The sequence below is a fragment of the Saccopteryx leptura genome, chromosome 5 (assembly GCF_036850995.1).
Source record: "Saccopteryx leptura isolate mSacLep1 chromosome 5, mSacLep1_pri_phased_curated, whole genome shotgun sequence".
Taxonomy (NCBI): Eukaryota; Metazoa; Chordata; class Mammalia; order Chiroptera; family Emballonuridae; genus Saccopteryx; species Saccopteryx leptura.
Window position 1 is genome coordinate 102,572,147 of NC_089507.1, and position 20,442 is coordinate 102,592,588.

Genomic DNA, 20,442 nt, shown 5'->3' on the forward strand with positions numbered 1-20,442 from the left:
CTCTCTCTCTCTCTCTCCTCTCTAAAATGAATAAATAAAATCTTAAAAAAAAAAAAAAAAGAAGCCTGGGAGACAAACCATGCTCGGGATGAAATAGTAATTAGGAGGGGCCGCATCATGCAAGGGCCAAGGGATGAAATGAGACCATCAAGGTAAGGTGCTCGGCACAGTATCTAGGATATAGTAAGTGTTAAAGAAACATGGATTGTTATCATTTACTTCCTCACCATGTGTAATTTCAAACCTTACTAAATGCCAGGCTCTGTTCTGGGCTTGTAGCCTTAGTAAGTAAACAAGAGACACAAAAGCCCTGTCCAAGAAGCTGACATTCCAGTGGGGAAACAGACAAAACAAAGAACTCAAAATGTAGAGTATACTTGATAGTGGTAAATGCAAAGGAGAAAAAAAGATAGTGGTAAATTGCAAAGGAGATTTTGTATCTCCTAAGGTAAGGAGATATAAAATGCTGGAGAGAACAAAATTTTAGATTGGGTGGCTTAGGAGGGCCTCGTTGAGGTGGCTTTTTAAAGGAAATTTATTTATTGATTTTTTTTTTAGAGAGAGGAAGGGAGAGAGAGAGAGAAACACCAACCTGTTTCTGTTTGTACCCTGACGAGGGATTGAACCCATAACCTCTGCACATCAGGACAATGCTCCAACCAACCAAGCCGTGGACTTGTTGAGGTAACTTTTAAAGACCCAAAGAAGTACGAAAAGTACCTATAACTGGAAGTAGGGAATAATACTAATTATTATCAGCTTTCTTAATACATCATTACAGTAAGATTGTTATTATATTATATTGGAATTTCTGGCTGTTCACACAGCCCATCACAGCTGAGAATAGCTGGGTTGTGACAAACTCTATAGGATTAGGTTGCGTTTGTGATGGATACATTTAATCTTTCAACAGATTGACTTGGACTAATTACTATCCTCTGCAATTAAAATGACCAAATCCTGGCTGGTTGGCTCAGTGGTAGAGTGTAGGCACAGCATGTGGATGTCTCAGTGAGGGCACACTGCAGAAGCGACCATCTGCTTCTTTACCCCTCCCTTTTCTCTCCCCTTCTCTCTTTTCCCCTCCCGCAAGCATGGCTTGATTAGTTTGAGCAGATTAGTCCTGGGCACTAAGGATGGCTCTGTGGCACTTCTGCCTCAGGTGCTAAAAATAGTTTGGTTGTGAGCATGGTCCCAGATGGGCAGGGAACTAGCTCTAGATGGGGGTTGCTGGGTGGCTCCTGGTCAGGGCACATGCGGGAGTCTGTCTCTTTATTACCCCTCCTCTCACTTGGAAAAGAAGAAAGGAAAAAGATCCAAATGCCTGAGTATTCATCCTATTTTCAATATGTTTAAATTGCTATCAATTTTTTAAAAGTTACAACTTCAAGTGTTCATTCCTTCACAGTTACAGGCTTTTGTGGCATATGGCATAGGACAGGAAGTGTGACATGTGGGCTTCAACAACAAACCCCATTCCTCAACTGAGGTAATAGAAAAGTTCTGAGAAAAAAAAATATATATATATACATATATATTTAGTGAGCACACAGGAGAGAAACAGAGAGACAAGAGAGAAGGATAGATGGACAGGAGAGAGATGAGAAGCATCCATTTTTCTTTGCAGCACCTTAGTTGTTAACTGATTGCCTTCTCATAAGTGCCTTGACAAGGGGGCTCCAGCCGAGCCAGTGACCCCTGGCTCAATCCAGTTACCATGGGGTCATGTCTATGATTCTACACTCAAGTCAGTGACTCCATCTGTGCTCAAGCTGGATGAGTCTGCGCTCAAATCAGTGACCCTGGGGTTTTGAACTTGGTTCCTCTGTGTCCCAGGCTGGCACTCTATCCACTACGCCAGAGGTCCCCAAACTATGGCCCGCAGGCCACATGCGGCCCCCTGAGGCCATTTATCCAGCCTCTGCTGCACTTCTGGAAGGGGCACCTCTTTCATTGGTGGTCAGTGAATGTGGAGTACTGTATGTGGCGGTGCTGCAAAGCGTGGTGTCGCTCATGTACAGTACTACTTTTGGTGACGCGGGATGCACGCGTCACGGCTCCAGAAGCGCGTCATATCACTTCTTACAGCTAGCAGTGACAAATATGGAACCGAACATTGACCATCTCATTAGCCAAAGCAGGCCCATAGTTCCCATTGACATACTGGTCAGTTTGTTGATTTAAATTTACTTGTTCTTTATTTTAAATATTGTATTTGTTCCTGTTTTGTTTTTTTACTTTACAATAAGATGTGCAGTGTGCATAGGGATTTGTTCATAGTTTTTTTAATAGTCCAGCCCTCCAACGGCCTGAGGGACAGTGAACTGGTCCCCTGTGTAAAAAGTTTGGGGACCCCTGCACTATGCCATTGCCTGGTCAGGCTGAAAATATCTTTAAAAAAACTTATTTAGAAAATTATATTTAATGGGGCGACATTGATCAATAAGAGTACATAGGTTTCAGGTAAACATCTCTATAGCATTTGAACTGTTGATTGTGTTGTGGGCCCATTACGCAAAGTCAAATCATTTTCTGTCACCGTATATTTGTCCCTCTTTACTCCCCTCCCCCTGGTAATCACTTCACTTTTATCTATGTTTTTGAGTCTCATTTTTGAAAATATCTTAAGATGCATATTTTAGGTTTATTTATGACCCTAAGGGAGTCAATACAGAACTTGTCTAATATAAAAAAAGTAATAACCTCAAAATCAAAACAGCTCAACTAGCAGTGAGTGCTTAGGATATAGAAACGTTTTCATTACCACTAGTTCCTTGCTAATTTATGTCTGTGTAATAAAACAGATCATAAGCACTTCTTTCCTGGCTACAAAGCCAAATTAAACCATTGTAATAATCAAGAAAATGCCTATGAAGCAAAGTAAACACGCCAATTACTTATGGCTCAAGCTAACAGCAATTTGTTATATTTTTAATACTATATTATTATTGCCTTACCACATAGTACTTACTATAAAACATTTCACATATATGTATACAAATATATATATAAAAGTATGTATACTATATTATATTCATACACACTACATGCTTCTCTAGGGAACATAGACATTGACTTCATAAACATCATCTAAGTCCACTTGAAGGCTACAAAATGAAATGCAGGTGAGGCAAGATTTTGAGTGTGTCCATCCTCCACCTAGGAGGCCAGCATCCACAGCCTCTGGAATCTCAGCTGCAGTGGAGAGTGCAGGGGAGGAAGGGCAGAGGTCACTGCTCTCATTTCACTGAACCTGGTAATAACTTAAGCGGCGGGTTATAAGTTGCCATGAGTTTTACTGTCTTTGTTTAGAAACACCCTTATGCCGTCTTGCTGTGGTTGAAGCACTGAAGGATGTCTGCGCTCTGTGTGAGCTGCTGAGCCAGGGTGCCCGTGACATCTGGAGAGTCCCTCAGCCCAGACCGCAGAAGAAACTCGACGCAGGCCACATGCTGACCCGCACAGGCCAGGTGCAGGGCTGAACAGAGACAGAAGTCACACGAATTTAGTGCATGACCCCCAAAGCAATAGGCTGCTCCTAACAGAAATGTTAATTATTTCAGCTCTACAGGTTTAATATTTCCCTAATTCATTTACATGACTTTGCCTACACTAGATCAAAATATTAGTTTTCCTTTTAACCTGGTTGGGTTGGAAATGGCCTAAAAATAACAAGACCAACCTGACAGGATTCAAGACACTTGGCTAAAGCAACAAAGCAAGCTTATCAGAAAAAGGAGACTAAGTTTTGTGACATCTCTGTGTAAGTAAAAATATCACCATAAATAAGGATGGGACAGAAAGAAAAATGGCCAACAAATCTTCCTTTCTGGTTAAAAATTAGCACTAAAGGGACTCTGGCTTCTGCTCCCATCGTTAGGAGAAAGTCTGTGTCCCTGGACTTAGTGACCATCCTCTGTGGTCTAAAATCCAGTATTTGTCTTTGAGTCTTTGAAGCATCATGAAGCTCCCACTAAACTCGTGAAGGATGGCCACTGACACAGAGAATGTTACTGAAATTTATAAATTTAAAAAGAGAATTTATTTACCGATTTTAGAGAGAGGAAGGGAGAGACAGACAGAAATATTAATCTGTTCCTGTATGTGCCCTGACTGGGGATGGAACCCACAACCTTTGTGTATTGGGACTACAATCAAAGGGGTTTATTCTGAAGAATTAGCTCTGAAAATATACTTCTCAGCCCTACATTGAGAAAATTGTAATGATTAGTTAATAAGTATACTTCAAAGAGAAATGACTTATGAAGAGTCTATAGCAAGGGTCCCCAAACTTTTTACACAGGGGGCCAGTTCACTGTCCCTCAGACCGTTGGAGGGCCACCACATACAGTGCTCCTCTCACTGACCACCAATGAAAGAGGTGCCCATTCCGGAAGTGAGGCAGGGCCGGATAAATGGCCTCAGGGGGCCGCATGCGGCCCGTGGGCCGTAGTTTGGGGACACCTGGTCTATAGAATACCCAGATAGCTGGTGGAAGCATGAATACAGAAAGTGCTTTTATGTCACATATATTGGTGCAGTTTAAAATAATAAAACAATAATAATAACAGCAGTAGTAATGAGTAGTAGTTGTCATCACTGCCATGATAACAGCAATAGTTCTACAGCTTTGCAAACAGAGATGTTATTTTAAGGAAAGGTTGCTGATGTTTTTATGAATCCATGTATTGGTCACATTCTGTTAACTAATAGTTTTTCAAGGCACACGGAAGTCATACCTGATCGATTTCTTTCATCTTTAGAGTGGATGTCAGCACCCAAGGATATGAGTGTCTGAACTGTGCTCACATGGCCTTCCTGAGGGTAGAAATAAACTCATTATCACTGTGACAAGGACCTTTAAACATAAACTCTAATATATATATTGGGTTATTTTTCTAAAATACTCAACTGCTAAAACTGTATTTTCAGATCTAAAGGAAAACTCATTACATGACTCTCAAATTCCAGTATAAATCAAATCATTAAAGATAGGTTTTGGTGAGACTCAGTTATTAGAATATAGATGGTCAACTTTGTAAGCCAAAGTATTGACTAATACAGTTGGGTTTCCTTCAGTGTGATGAGTATAAATACTGTGATTTAAACAGAACACACAATTCCAAATTCTCCCAAGCAGAAACTCTTTCCTAAAATCTTTGGGCTGAGATACATTAGAAAAGATGACCACCTCTCCTGGATGGGACTCTCATCATAGCTGGCATTATCATTTATGAGGCAACTTACAAACTTTCTGTATAGCCAGCTAGGCTGTTAATATGCAGTGAGACTAAAATCAAGTTGTAGGTTCAACCTTCCTACGGGTGGACCCACTAGCTTTCCCCGACTGCGGTCACAGATCATACTCTTAGCCCACCCTCATTTATCTGTGCACTTTCTCATAGGGAAGTGCAGACAAGAGTGTATAGTTCACTAGAAAACATTTATTCTTGTTGCTAGAAAAACAAGGCAAGTAGCCATTATGTTAAAGATAATAACCAAAAGACTCCTAGTATTTAAAATGGGCAGATGTAAGCAAACAGCTACTTTTGTAGTGAAAATGTTTTGGATGTATTAATATTTTATACATGATGAAATGTAGGTGATGCCAGGAGATGTCAGGAAGTGCAATTTGCTTGCCTCAGTTAATTTTAACTTCTGAAATCTACCATAAGGACCGGAAGCCAGGAATTTAATACAGTGGATTTTTATAGTTTCAAATAACACTTTTCTTTTTTGAGAGAAAAGGGGAGGTCAAGGAGAGAGAAAGAGAGAGAGAGAGAGAGAGAGAGAGAGAGAGAGAGAGAGAGGCATCAACTCATTGTTCCACTTAGTTGTGCAGCCAACCTTTGGGTTGAGCTGTCGATCTCGGCACTCTGGGATGTTCTATCTACCGCACCACTGGCCAGTAGCGAGCAAGAGAGAGGAACAGACAGACAGACAGGAAGAGAGAGAGAGATGAGAAACATCAACTCATAGTTGCAGCACCTTAGTTGGTCACTGATTGCTTTATCATACGATAACACCATTCTGAAGTGTGGGAGGAAACACAAAGTTCAGGCATTATATATGGAATAAAGGGTGTTTGCAGTTTTTATCTAGCAACAAATAAAGGCAGGTTTCTATTTAAAGGGACATTGGGCTTCAGAATCATGACCATTTCAGGAGCATATCACGAGCAACTTCTTTCTTCCACAGAGATGCAGTCAAAGAAATAAGACTGTGGGGCAAGGCAAGCCTAAGGGACAACTTGTGAAAAGAAACTAACCTTAGCTGCACAATGAAGTGCTGTGAGGTGGGTTAACGTTGTTCTCAGATCTACATCAATGCCAAGTTCGGAAACCAAGAATTGGATGGCGTCATTCTGCCCAGTGACTGCTGCCCTGTGTATGGCCTGGGCCCCCAGAGAATCCTCAGCAGAAATGCAAGCCTAGTAGATTGGGGAGAGACAAGAACAAAAATAAGAAGCAGAGAAACTTGGGCACATGGACCTTCTAACATTTTAGTTAAGCTTTGCTGCCTATATACATTTTTCTGGGCTAATGTTATACAGCTTTTGTCAGATTCTTAAAGGACTCTATAAACAAACAAAAAATGGAAAGAGTCAATGCTCTAAAGTGTGCCAAAAGTGTAGTCAGTGGGGAGTTTGTTGTTGTTACCATAAAAGAGCTATTTATTAAAATGTTACTTTGCTAATTGCTTTATGTATATATATTTACTTATTTGGGTGGGAGGAGGAGAGATAGATTCCCACATGCTTCTCTACCAGGGCTGATGCTCGCAAAGGAGTTATTTTTAGCACCGGAAGCTGACACATTTGGACCAACAGAGCTGTCCTCAGTGCCTGGGGCCGATGCTCAAACCAATCAAGCCACTGGCTGCAGGAGGAGAAGAGGGAGAGAGGGGGGAGAGGGAGAGGGAGAAAAGCAGATGGTCGCTTCTCCTGTGTGCCCTGATTGAGAACTGAACCTGGGATGTCCATACACCAGGCTCTATCCACTGAACCACCAGCCAGGGTCTATGTATATATTATTTAATCCTTAGAGCAACCCCCTGCAGAAGTTAAGTTTGTCACCATTTTACAGATGGAAAAACTAATGCTTAAAGAGGTCAAAGGGGTCTCACAGGCTGACTGTGACAGCACTGGAATTTGAACCCAAGATCTGAATAACTATGATTTCTGTTCATTCTGTGACCTAAAGCTTACAGGAAAAACCAAAGGAATAAAACCAAACCATTGCTGTACCTTATGTTTTTCAAGGAGCAGCCTGGCTATGTTGATATGCCCACACTGAATTGCATCCATAAAGGGTGTGAGGCCACACCTGTCTCTGCAGTCTGGTTCATACTGACACCTAGAGCCCAAACCCAAAATAACAGAGCTGAGAAAAGCCACCATTTCAAACCCAATGGACAGTTGGCTCTTGGCCACCTGTAGTAAATTACATGACTTACAAATGGTCTGTGGAAATCTGGAGCACTCTCCCTCTTTCCTCCATCTCAATACCAGAACTTAGCTCTTCAGCAGCACGTAAATTTCCCTAGCAAATGTGGTTCTCCTCTAACCTTCCTCATCCCATGTTAGGGACTATCATCTCTCCAGCTTCTCATGCCAGAAGCCCTGAAGTCATCCTTTAGGCCAAGGGTAGTCAACCTTTTTATACCTACCGCCCACTTTTGTATCTCTGTTAGTAGTAAAATTTTCTAACCACCCACCAGTTCCACAGTAATGGTGATTTATAAAGTAGGGAAGTAACTTTACTTTATAAAATTTATAAAGCAGAGTTACAGCAAGTTAAAGCATATAATAATAATTACTTACCAAGTACTTTATGTTGGATTTTCGCTAAGTTTGGCAGAATAAATCTTTATAAAACAACTTACTATAGTTAAATTTATCTTTTTATTTATACTTTGGTTGCTCTGCTACCGCCCACCATGAAAGCTGGAACGCCCACTAGTGGGCGGGAGGGACCAGGTTGACTACCACTGCTTTAGGCCCTCATAACCGATCGATTATCAAAACCTCTTCATTCTACATTCAAAATATTTTTTTTACTGTATCTTTCTATCTCTACTTTTTTTTTAAAAGATTTTATTTATCATTTTTTTAGAGAGGGGAGGAGGGAGAGAGAGAAGAGGGGAAGAGCTGGAAGTATCAACTCTCATATGTGCCTTGACCAGGCATGCCCAGGGTTTTGAACTGGCAACCTCAGCATTTCCAGGTTGACGCTTTATCCACTGCGCCATCACAGGTCAATCTATCTCCACTTTTACCCCTTAGGATCAAGTCAATATTCAATAGCCTCCTAACCATTTTTCTTACCTTGACTTCTGCCTTAATTCATTCTCATAGCTACCAGAATAATCTTTATATTGGCAATTTGGATATGGCCACTGTTAAAAATATTGAACTACATAATTCCCAAAAACAAAGCACAAAATCTGAAACTTCAACATAACCTCTAGTGGTCAAGATAATGTGGCACAAACTCACCTCTCTAGGTTTCTCTTGCCCACATACCCACTGCCCTGTGCTTACTGCAAGCTACCTGCTTCCTGGCTGTCCTTTCTTCTAGGTCCTGCTTTTTTCCTGGTCCTGCCTGTACTACCATCTTCTTAGTGCCACTTCCCATCTGTCCTATCTTCTTCTCGGTCCCATCTTCTTCTGTTCCTACCTTCTTCACCAACCTACCTGCCCTGTCACCTTCTTCGTGCTACCTTCCTTTTGTCCTATCTTCTTTTCCATCCCACCTCCCCTTTCTCCATTTCTACCTTCAACTTCCTATCTTCTCAGTCTCACATCCCACTAGTCCAATCACCTTCTGTTCCTACCTTCTTGTCTTGTCTTCTCTGTCCTACCTTGTCCTCTTGTCCTACCTTCCTCATAATCCTGCCATTTTCTGCTCATTCATTTGCTCAGCTCTTTGCTGCCTTTTCACTTGTTGATGCACTCTGCTTGGAACATTATCTCTCCATTCTTCTCTTGACAAACTCCAACTCATCCTTCAAATCACAGCTTCAATGTGACCTCACAGTGGTCTGTTTCTCTCCTGCATCAACAGTACCTTTGCTTCTGCAAACCACTGTACACTTTTTCTTTGTGTGTGACAGAGAGCGAGTCAGAGAGGGACAGATAGCGACAGACAGACAAGAAGGGAGAGAGATGAGAAGCATCAATTCTTCGTTGCAGCATCTTAGTTCAGGGGTCCCCAAACTTTTTACAGAGGGGGCCAGTTCACTGTCCCTCAGACCACTGGAGGGCGTGCGTCCTGTGTCACTGGAAGTAGTACTGTACGTGAGCAATGCTGCGCTTTGCGGCACCGCCACATATATAGTACTCCAGGAGTACTCCTCTCACTGACCACCAATGAAAGAGATGCCCCTTCCAGAAGTGCGGCAGGGGCCGGATAAATGGCTTCAGGAGGCCACATGCAGCCTGCGGGCCGTAGTTTGGGGACCCCTGCCTTAGTTGTTCATTGACTGCTTTCTCATATGTGCCTTGACCGGGGGGGGGGGGGGCAGGGGGGGCGGTGCTACAGCAGAATGAGTGACCTTTTGCTCAAGCCAACGACCTTGGGCTCAAGCTGGTGACCTAAGGGTCTCGAACCTGGGTCTTCGGCATCCCAATCCGATGCACTACCCACTGAGCCACCGCCTGGTCAGGCTGTATACTTTTTCTTTATAATATTACAGGCTTCCCCTGTTATCTGAAAGTAGAGCTTTTTATTTTTTAGGTGAGAGGAGGGAAGATAGTGAGGTTGACTCCCACATACATCCTGACTGGGATTCACCTGGCAATCCCATCTGGGGCCAATGATTGAGTACCAAGCTATTTTTAGTGCCTGAAGCTGACCCATTCAGACTAACTAAGCTATCCTCAGCACCCAGGGCCATGCTTGAACCAATCAAGCCACTGGCTGCTGGAGGGGAAGAGGGAGAGAAAGGGAAGGGGGAGGAGAAGCAGATGGTCACTTTTTCTGTGTGCCTTGACTGGGAATTGAACCCAGGATTGTCCATACTCTGGGCCAATGGTGTATCCACTGAGCTACCAGCCAGGGCCAAAATAGAGTATTTTTATGAAAACTTCTGTAAGCCAAAATAATATAAAGCAATGACTGTCTCCAGCTTTCTGAAAGTCTGCACTATATATGCCACTTCACTTATGAAAGATTTACATTAGTACAGTAACAGTTTTTTTCATAGAAGTGAAACTTCTTTGGATTTCTTTTGGTTAGTGAAAGCAGGTATTACCATAAGTCTTTTGTATAGGTGAAGTAGGATAATGGTATTTATTTCTATGATTGTCTATACTTGGCTTCCAAACCAGCCTATAGGCTGTTAGGAAAAGGGCTGTTTGTTTTGTTTACCAACCAGCATCTTACACATAAGAGGTCCTTAAAAATGTTCACTCAATGAATGAATATTTATAAATTTGTAGACAACCAAGTATGTTTCAATTTATACTAGGCACGCCCTAAACATAAGCAATGCTTTCAGGGCACTGCATTAAGCCTTCTCTCTTTATTTTTATTTAAAATTTTTTTGGTCATTTTTTCTATTCTTTTCTTTATTTTTTTAAATTGAATTCAGAGAAAAGAAGGGGGAGAGAGAGAGACAGAAACATCAATGTTTCTGTATATGCCCCAACCAAGAATCGAACCAGCCACCTCTGCATCTCAGGACGATGCTCCAATCAACCAAACCATCCAGACAGGGCTCCTCTCTTCTTACTCAACACTGTCTCCTCAGGTAATCTCTTCCACTCTTATGGATTCAATTATCATTTCTATATTGATGAGTCCCACATTTGTATCTCAGCCCACACCTGTCCTTTGGGCTTTGTATCTGTGTCTCTAACTGACCCCTTGATGCTTTGCTTAGATGTTTCACAGGTATATGTCACTCAACGTGTCCAAGAGTGAAACTGTCATCTTCTCCCACAATACCTGCTCCTCCTCCACTGCTCTCTACCTCAGAAAATGACACCAGCACCCTCACCAGTTGCTTAAGTGAGAAACCTGAAAGTCATCCTTGAATTTTCCTTCTCCCTTTCACTTTACTGGATTATTAACCTAGATCTAAAGTATCTCCAAATCTTTGTCTTCATCCTACTGTCAGCTTCTTAGTCCAGCTACCATGATTCCTCTCCTGTTTACCTACAATAGCCTCCATAACCAGCTTTCACAGCACTCACCCTTGCTCCCCCTCCAATCTACTGTCTATTTTGCAACCCAGAGGATCTTCAAAAACTGCAAACTTATAACCCAACCCCTGCTTAAAACCCTTCAGTGGTATCTTATATGCTTAGAATAAACCAAGATCTACAGTGTCCTACCTGATTGAAACCTGGCCTTCCTCTCCAGCCTCTCCCCATGCCATTCTCCTCTTCACTGGAGGCTTCAGCACATACTGAACTTCTTTCAGTTTCTTACATGCACTATGCTTTTTTGTGGCTCTGAGCATTTCTGGCTCCTGTTTCTTCTGTCTAGAATGCTCCCTTGCCTCCCCCTCTCAGCCTTTTTTAGGTCACAGCTTAAATATCACTGGGGCTGAGATTCCTTACTCCAAAGCCAAGCTGAGTCTTTCTGTCATATGTTCCTGTAGAGATCCTGCAATTCCTTGTAATGGTCACCAGACTCACATGATTTGTGCAGTATTTGTGATTTCCATGAGAGGGAAACCACATGGTCTTGTTTCTGTTGTATCTGGTACAATTCACAACAGGTAATGAAAAAATAGATGAATATTTGTTGTATGAACAAACAAATGACTTTCTCTCATGTCTGTTAGTTATTTTTGTTTCATGTTCTTTGAATTACCTGCGTTATGTCCTTTGTTCATTTCTCCTTTGGTACCTTAGCTGCTCTCTGAATAATTCCCTCAAGCTCTTTACGTAGCATCAATATTAATGGTCATAATTAGAAAATATCTCCCTTAATTTGCTCTTTTGTTCTTACCTCTGAAGAAGCACCTTTACTGCCTCTAAACAGCCGTGCATTGCTGAGAGAAGAGAGTTGAGAATTAGAGCTTTTAGGTGCACATATAAAATGCTTCTTTCCTTCTGGCACTAGTCTCTGTCCCACATTTTTAGTTATGGCTTACAGGAACAAGTAATTAAATTAGGCACACAAATAAAAATTTAGCTAGATAATTGGTAGAGAATGATGCTTTTACTGAACAGGTCATAGCCAAAACTGATTATCTTGTCTTTTTTTTTTTTCAAGAGAGAGCAGAGAGAGGGACAGATAGGGACAAACAGACAGGAAGGGAGAGAGATGAGAAGCATCAATTCTTTGTTGTAGCACCTTGGTTGTTCAGTAATTGCATTCTCATATGTGCCCTGACCAGGGAACTCCAGCAGAGCAAGTGACCCCTTGCTCAAGCCAGTGACCGTGGGGTCATGTCTATGATCCCATGCTCAAGCCAGCAACCCTGAGGTCAAGCTGGTGAGTCAGTGCTCAAGCCAGATGAGCCCGCACTCAAGCCAGCGACTTCAGGCTTTTGAACCTGGGTCCTCCGTGTCCCAGTCCAAAGCTCTATCCACTGCGCCACTACCTGGTCAGGCTACGAGATCTTTAACAGCAAATTTTCAATCCTAAACTTATCTACTCACTTTTGTGTTGGGCCAGGCCGTTTTTGCCTAGTATTGGAAACTGGCTGCAAGAGACAGTTTAGATTTGTGGGGGACAGAGGTGTGGGGACTGGCAGTAAGCTGACAAGGTCCTTGCTGCCCATCCCCCCACCTCACTTGCTTGATTAGGTTGCTAAAGGCTAAGCTCTTCCCCACAACCTCTGATTATTAAGTTGGTAAAGGCAATTTACATGCCTTTCCCCACACCTCCTTGTTAGCTATGATGCTGATTATTTCTACTTGTCCCACCCCCACGTCCCTCAAAGAGACTAGAGGCAGTGTTCTTTTTACCCTTTGTTTTGTGAAGGTAAGATGTTACGCATGGTGAGGGGTTTTATGCACTTGGGAGAATTCTTGGTTTGCTTCAGAAATGTGACTTTGTATCTAAGCTCTCTTTGTTTTGCAAATGGTTTTGCTTTCTGCACTATAAATAAAGTGTTCTGGGATGCAGGCTCATTTTTTTGTAGGTCATCAGTTTAAAGGAGGCCTTCCGATCCCCCTTTTTCTTTCTGTGCTTATTTTCTAATCCTCCGCCATTCCCACTCAAGACCTGCAAAATTACGAGTCACGCTGGTTTGTGACAGCCCAAGCAATAATGTAAAACATTTTAACAGTAATCTATGATGGGCCCTAGCCGGGTAGCTTCGTCGGTTAGAACACTGTCCTAACATGCCAAGGTTGGGGGTTTGATCCCCAGTCATAGCACATACAAGAGTCAACCAATGATGGCATGAAAGTTGGAAACACAAAATTGATGTCTCTCTCTCTCTCTTTCTGTCCTCTCTCTAAAAGTCAATTTAAAAAGTAACCCATAACAAAATAACCAGGAATTTAACTCTATTAAAATAATTATAGTTAATAATAAAGATTTCTGGCCCTGGCCAGTTGGCTCAGCAGTAGAGCGTTGCCCCATGTGTGGAAGTCCTCAGTTCGATTTCCGGTCAGGGCACACAGCAGAAGCACCCACCTGCTTCTCCACCCTTCCCCTCTCCTTTCTATCTTTCTCTTCCCCTCCTGTAGCCAAGGCTCCATGGGAGCAAAGTTGGCCCTGGGTGCTGAGGATGCCTCCATGGCCTCCACCTCAGGCACTAGAATGGCTCTGGTTGCAGCAGAACGACTCCCCAGATAGGCAGAGCATAGCCCCCTAGTGGGCATGCCAGGTGGATCCCGGTTGGGTGCATGCGGGAGTCTGTCTGTCTCCCCTCTTTTCACTTAAGAAAGATACAAAAAATAAATAAATAAATAGATTTCTGACTATCTGTGCCCACCATTTTGTGTAAATGACTGGGTGCTGTTTCTCCAGAAGAGCAGGGGAGCTAGTCAAATACTTTATAAGTAGAGAAAATGTTTTCTCACCTGGAAAATTTTCTTTTTAAAGAATTTTTTAAAAAGATTTTATTTATTCATTTTATTATTTAAAAAAATTTTTTTTTTTAATTTTATTTATTCATTTTAGAGAGGAGAGAGAGAGGGAGAGAGAGAGACAGAGAGGGAGAGAGAGGAGAGAGAGAGAGAGAGAAGGGGGTTGGAGCTAGAAGCATCAACTCCCATATGTGCCTTGACCAGGCAAGCCCAGGCTTTCGAACCGGCGACCTCAGCATTTCCAGGTTGACGCTTTATCCACTGCGCCACCACAGGTCAGGCATTTATTCATTTTAGAGAAGATAGAGAGATAGAAAGAGGCGGGAGGAGCAGGAAGCATCAGCTCCCATATGTGCCTTGACCAGGCAAGCCAAGGGTTGTGAACTGGCAATCTCAGAGCTCTAGGTCAACGCTTTATCCACTGCGCCATCACAGGTCAGGCTCACCTGCAAAGTTTTAGAAAGGATTCCTTGGTCCTTACCCTCCCACTGTGGCTAGAACAATTATATGCATATTTCCTAAACTATTTCATGTCACAGGTATTGATTTTTGATAAACTAAAAGCCCTATATTCTAATTCAATGCACTCTCTAGAAGGCTTAACATTATTTTCTAAATTTCTTGATCTGGACTCTTGAGCTCATTAATATATCTACTATATCTTATGACACAGCATTTTTGCTTTTTATTAATTTAAAATAATCTACAAATAGATAATATAGAATTAAGAATAATTACTCAAAACAATGAAAACTATACCCCAAATTTCTATTTGATATTATCACTAGATAAGTCAAATACACTCAGGCCCAGGTATTTAATTATAAGCACCTATATATATTTAAACAGATAGCACTGCAGTAGGTATGGTTGAGGTTATTTAAAAAACTGACTGTTTTCCTCCCTGCCTTTAATAATAAAGACTGTGAAAATGATCATAAAAACAGCAGCTGCCAGTTCTCTGCTCCTGTGTCAAGCACTGTACTAACACAGTAATAGCCTTGTGATATGGGGATCATTATCATCATTTTCTTGCTGATGAGAAAACTTGTTCAGGAGACTAAGTTCCTTGCCCAAGGTCAAAGGCTTTTGGAACAGAACCAGCTTGCCATCTAGCTGGGGAAAGCGAGGCTGATATGCATGAAAATTGAACGAATATCAGAAAGAAGAACATGGTAAGTGCCAAGTGACATTAGCTTTAGAAACTAAGTGTATGCCAAAATATCCCGAAGCTGCTCTTATTCCCTGGTCTCTATTTTCCAAAACCCTTCAGCTTGATAGCATTCTCCAGTGCTGGGGAGGCAGGCTGCGCACGCGTGCTCACATCCCTGCAGAGCTCGGGCTATACCTGCTGTGTGCAGAGGAGTTCTGCCAGTTCTGCTCTCTGTCTTCCAGGCATCTGGGCAGACAGTAAGCAAGTACTGGAGGGTTGAAGGGTCACCTTCTCGGCTGGCAATGTGGAAGCTGTTCCAGCCATCTTTGTTCTTCAAAAGTGGATTTGCACCATGCTCCACAAGGTCCTGGATCACCTCAAGATTCTTCCTTGTGCAAGCCATCATCAGAGGAGTCCTAAGGCCAAACAGAACAAGCTGTTAGATGGAAGGGCAGCTGAGACATTAGAAGGGTGTGACCAGGTCTTTAGAAAAACTGTACATCCTTGGGAAAATGAAAAACCTAGGGGATTCAGTGGTCTGGAAGGCAGGAAAACCAGAACTTCTCTGATTGCCCTGAGGACTCTGGGTGAAATAACAAAGGGAAAAAGATTGTGATATAGATGTGTCTCCAGGAGGGGAATACTGAGTGAGAAGCAAAGCTGCTTCTGAGCTAGTTTATTGTATAGCACTAAATTGGGACAGAGCTCATCTAAACCATCAAGTTTGTCCTGAAGAGCATTGTATAAGTGGTACTCTACTGCAGTGGTCCCCAACCTTTTTTGGGCCACGGACCAGTTTAATGTCAGAAAATATTTTCACGGACCGGCCTTTAGAATGGGATGGATAAATGTATCACGTGACCGAGAGTGAGTATCACACGTCAAGAGTGAGTCTTGGATGTAACAGAGGGAATCTGGTCATTTTTTAAAAATAAAACATCGTTCAGACTTAAATATAAATAAAACGGAAATAATGTAAGTTATTTATTCTTTCTCTGCGGACCGGTACCAAATGGCCCACAGATCAGTACCGGTCTGCGGCCCAGGGGCTGGGGACCACTGCTCTACTGGACTTATCCCATTCACTTTAGAGACCATTTATTAATTACATTGTGCTGAAAAGGAGTTTAAAAAGAGCATTTGACACAGCATCTAGCCATAAGAGTATACAATGAAACAGTGTGATTACATTAAGTTTCTGAACTGATTGTGTCCACAACTATGAGAGTGAACTACATTTTTATCAAGCATGGTAGCTCTAGCCTTCCTCTTCTGCTACATAAGTGACTTGGGGCAAGCCATTTCGTTTCCACAAGTTTTAGGTTTTTTTGCCTGTAAAACAAGGTGCTATAATTTCTGAAAAGTTGGGGCAGGTCTTGTTTACTTCTTCACTCCCAGGGTTAGAACCTGTGTCTGGCATACAGTGGGAGCTCAGTATACTTGGATCTCTAAGGTTTCATCTAAGATTTATCTTCTTTTTTTTTTTTTAACTTTTTTTTTTCCCAATTTTTATTTATTCATTTTGGAGAAGAGAGAGAGAGAGAGAAAGAGGAGAGACAGAAAGAGAGAAGGGGGGAGGAGCTGGAAGCATCAATTCCCATATGTGCCTTGACCAGGCAAGCCCAGGGCTTCGAACCAGCAACCTCAGCATTTCCAGGTTGACGCTTTATCCACTGCGCCACCACAGGTCAGGCTAAGATTTATCTTCTAAGATTGCTGTTAGTTAATTACCAACATTACTTTTTTGGGGGGAGGGAAAATTACGTAGTAGTAATAGTAAATGAGAAATTAAAAAAAAAAGAAAAAAATTAAGAAATTAAAAAAAATTAAAAGATAAATAAAGCTGGAATATTTTAATTTTTATTTATTTTTAGTTTACTGAGTGAAAGAGAGAGACAGCAAGGGAGAGAGGGAGGGAGGAGAGAGATGAGAAACATCAACTTGTAGTTGCCTCACTTTACTTGTTCATTGATTGCATCTCATATGTGCCTTGACTGGGGGGCTCAAGTCAAGCCAGTGACCCTTTGCTCAAGCCAGTGACCTTAGGATCATTTTGATGATCCTGCACTCAAACTGGTAACCCTACACTCAAGTTGGTGAGCTTATGCTCAAGCTGTCAACCTTGGGGTTTTGAACTAGGGTCCTCAGCATCCCAAGTTGGTGCTCTATCCACTGTGCCATCACAGGCAAGGCTGGAATCTTTTCTGTGTTTTTTTTTTTTTTGACAGAGACAGAGAGACAGAGAGAGGGACATATAGGGACAGACAGGAAAGGAGAGCAAAGAGAAACATTTCTTCACTGCGGCACCTTAATTGTTCATTGATTGCTTTCTCATATGTGCTTTGACTGGGGAGTGGGCTGCTCCAGCAGAGCGAGTGACTCCTTGCTCAAGCCAGTGACCTTGGGCTCAAGCCATGAGGTCATGTCTATATGCTCAAGCCTCGAGGTCATGTCTATGATCCCATGCTCAAGCCAGCGACTCTGTGCTCATGCTGATGAACCTGTGCTCAAGCTGGATAAGCCCGTGCACAGTCTGATGAGGCTCTATCCACTGTGCCACCACCTGGTCAGGCAAGGCTGGAATCTTAAAGAACTTTACAGAGGTAATGAATCTTGAACAAGGCAGGATGATTGGAAAAGCAGGGAAGGTATTTCAGAAAGCCAGAAAAGTGAGAATGGGCAAAATGGTCCCACTGTGACTACATACATCCCAAATACATAATTAAATGAATCTCATCCTTTTAGTGGTTGTTTTTTCTTTCTGTTTTGAGGTTGTTTCCTTACCTGAAGAATTGCTTTGCCTGACCAGGTGGTAGCGTAGTGGATAGAGCTTCAGCCAGGGACTCCGAGGACCCAGGTTTGAAAGGTCCATGGCTTGAGTGTGGGCTCACCAGCTTGAGCACTGGGTCTCCAGCTTGAGTGAGGGATCATAGACATGACCCCATGGTCACTGGCTTGAACAAGGGGTTGCTGGCTTGGCTGGAAGCCCCCACCCCTTCAAGGCACATATGAGAAAGCAATCAATGAACAACTAAGGTGGCACAATGAAGAGTTTATGCTTCTCATCTCTCTCTCTTCCTGTTTGTCCCTGTCTGTACCCCACCCTCTAAAAAATAAAAAAAGGAATAAGAATTGCTTTGAGAAGTTTCTGAGGTCTATGACACTAGGAGCTATCTTTAGATCAATTTTACCAGCAGCACAAGGAAAGCAGTCTTGTGCTTAGTCACAGCCAAAGTGTAACCCTCAAAACACAACCAGGCCTACTCCCCTCCACAGCTGGCAAAAATGCAATTTAATTAGTATACGGCTGCCTGCTGTGTTTCTTATTTATATCACTACAGGAATTACGTGCAGGTAAGAACTTCATTATGTTATGAATTTCATCATGTTCATACCTCTATCAAGCCAGACACAGGGAGTACTAAAAACAATGTCAGTCTAACAAAATGCAACTGGTTTGTGTGAAGCCATAAGTGAGTGCATTGACTATGTAGGTAGTTATGCAAGGCTATACATGAAAAAATCACAGAGAACACCACATACATATAATCTGGTAAAATGTGAATAGGTAGTTTGATTGCAGCAACGTTAATTTCTTAGTTCTGTTATTGTAATGTAACTGTGTAAGATGTTAACTTTGGAGGAGCCTAGGGGAAGGGGACATAGGAAATCCCTGAACATTTCTTTGTAACCTTCTGTGAATCTATAACTATTTCAAAATAAAAAGTTAAATCAATGCCATTGGTGAAGTAATTTACCTAGATGATCCCAGAAGAACTCTGTATTCTGGGTTCATGTTATATGTAGTACAATTCTTTGTTTGATCATATTCTGTACTGTTCTCTATTTTATGAAAGAAGCAACTGCTTGGACCAAACAGTTGACCCCAAAGGTAGGAACAATGTGCCCTAATGGGGAAAGCTGAGAAGCTATGCTGTAGAGGCAAAGTACAATATATGGGAATTTACGATTCTGCGGAAAAGGGGAAAGGGGTGTCTTTGGATCTCCCGCCATCTGATAGATACATGAATTCACCAGAACTTCCAACTGCCCTATTGCTGTTCCACTTGTCTATCTGACCCCACCCTTGCTTACTTACTATCACCCCTGAAGCAGAAAAGTTCTAGGAAGCTCGTCAGCTGCCCGGAGGAGAAGCGTTCCAGGAAGCCGAAATGGTAGGACTGCAGAAGGGCGCACACTTGCTCAAAGCTTCCCACCTTAATAAATGTTTGCCTCAGGGTCTGTTTCGGTGCACTTCTCCCAGAGGAGTGCCCCGGCAGGTCTTTCTCCTCTAACAAAGCCTGCACACCTGGTGTTCCAGTGCCGTCTCATTCTTACACCACCTACCAGTCAGACTTCTTAAGGCAGTCGACCGCGGCTCCTCGGCCCAGCAAGTACCGCACGCAGTCCCGGTGGCCCATGGAGGCAGCTTCGTGCAGAGGGCGCTTGTAGTCTCGGTTGGCAGCCTCGATGTCCATGTCCCAGGCCTCGGTCAGATAGGCTAAGATATCCCGACGCCCGTGGCGCGCGGCGCAGTGAAGCAGCGTGTCCCCCGCTGGCCCCCGGCAGCCGGCACGGCCCTCTACCTGCAGCTCCTCCCGCAGGGCGCACAGCCGGTCTTCTTGCACCAGCCTGCAGAGCCGTTTCGGGTCCCCGGGCGCCTCCATGGCCACCGGGGCCAGGCGAGGTGACCGAGTCTCCCGTGCTATCCTGCACCGGTGGTGGTGGTGGGGAGGCCGCGCTTCTCTGCGCCGCCAGGTTAGTGCCCCTACAAACAACTCGCCTCCTGGGTCGCTGTGAACGCGCGCTCCAGGTGCGGGCGTAGTCGTGTTCGAGGATGTGCGACGCGTTCCAAGGCTGCCACCTCCACTGGTTTCATTTTGGGTGAAACATTAGGTAGTGGTGGAGCTGCCGTCGAACCCGCCGGGAGGTGTCCGCTCTGGCTCTGACCGCCGCAAGCGGATGTGGTCAGAGGGGTGCCCGCACTCGTGAGGGCCCCCGATTGGGGCCCGCTGGATGGCAGCTCCGCGCCCACGAGACACCGGTGAAAGAGCCCGCCGGAGCCGTCGCCCTCGGGGATGGGGTGGGGCCTCGCGCGTCCGGATTCACCGCCTCTTCTTCACCAAGCCGTAGCCAGCTCCAGGCCCACCACCGCACCTCCACGGGTCCCCGAGAGCTCGGAGGAACTCTGGGAAAGTTTCACTGGCCTCACCACCCTGGCGGAAGCGAGGGTGGGGCGGGGCTGCTTAGCCGTGGCCGCGCCCCCTCGGCGCGCGCGTTCTGATTGGCCGCG

At 43.5% G+C, this 20,442-nt stretch overlaps 1 protein-coding gene across 1 annotated transcript; it reads right to left on the reverse strand.

Moving 5' to 3' along the window:
* Positions 1 to 74: 74 nt before the first annotated feature.
* ANKRD16 (ankyrin repeat domain 16) lies at positions 75 to 20,356 on the reverse strand. The gene is made up of 7 exons (XM_066385712.1): positions 19,497 to 20,356; positions 15,345 to 15,565; positions 11,961 to 12,003; positions 7,247 to 7,355; positions 6,269 to 6,430; positions 4,740 to 4,818; positions 75 to 3,478 (listed from the first exon to the last, which is right to left on the reverse strand). Exons 1-7 carry the CDS (start codon positions 19,814 to 19,816, stop codon positions 3,321 to 3,323), a joined length of 1,092 nt encoding a protein of 363 aa, XP_066241809.1. The 5' UTR covers positions 19,817 to 20,356; the 3' UTR covers positions 75 to 3,320.
* Positions 20,357 to 20,442: the final 86 nt, after the last annotated feature.

Bases quoted from the DNA above. Each gene is read 5' to 3' on its own strand.
- ANKRD16 (XM_066385712.1), bottom strand. From the start codon at position 19,816: ATGGAGGCGCCCGGGGACCCGAAACGGCTCTGCAGGCTGGTGCAAGAA. The intron at 7,356-11,960 runs GTAAGAACAAAA...TTTGGGCTCTAG, and splicing joins GTAAAGGTGCTTCTTCAGAG to GTGTCAGTATGAACCAGACT. The intron at 4,819-6,268 runs GTTAGTTTCTTT...TTCTACCCTCAG, and splicing joins CACTTCATTGTGCAGCTAAG to GAAGGCCATGTGAGCACAGT.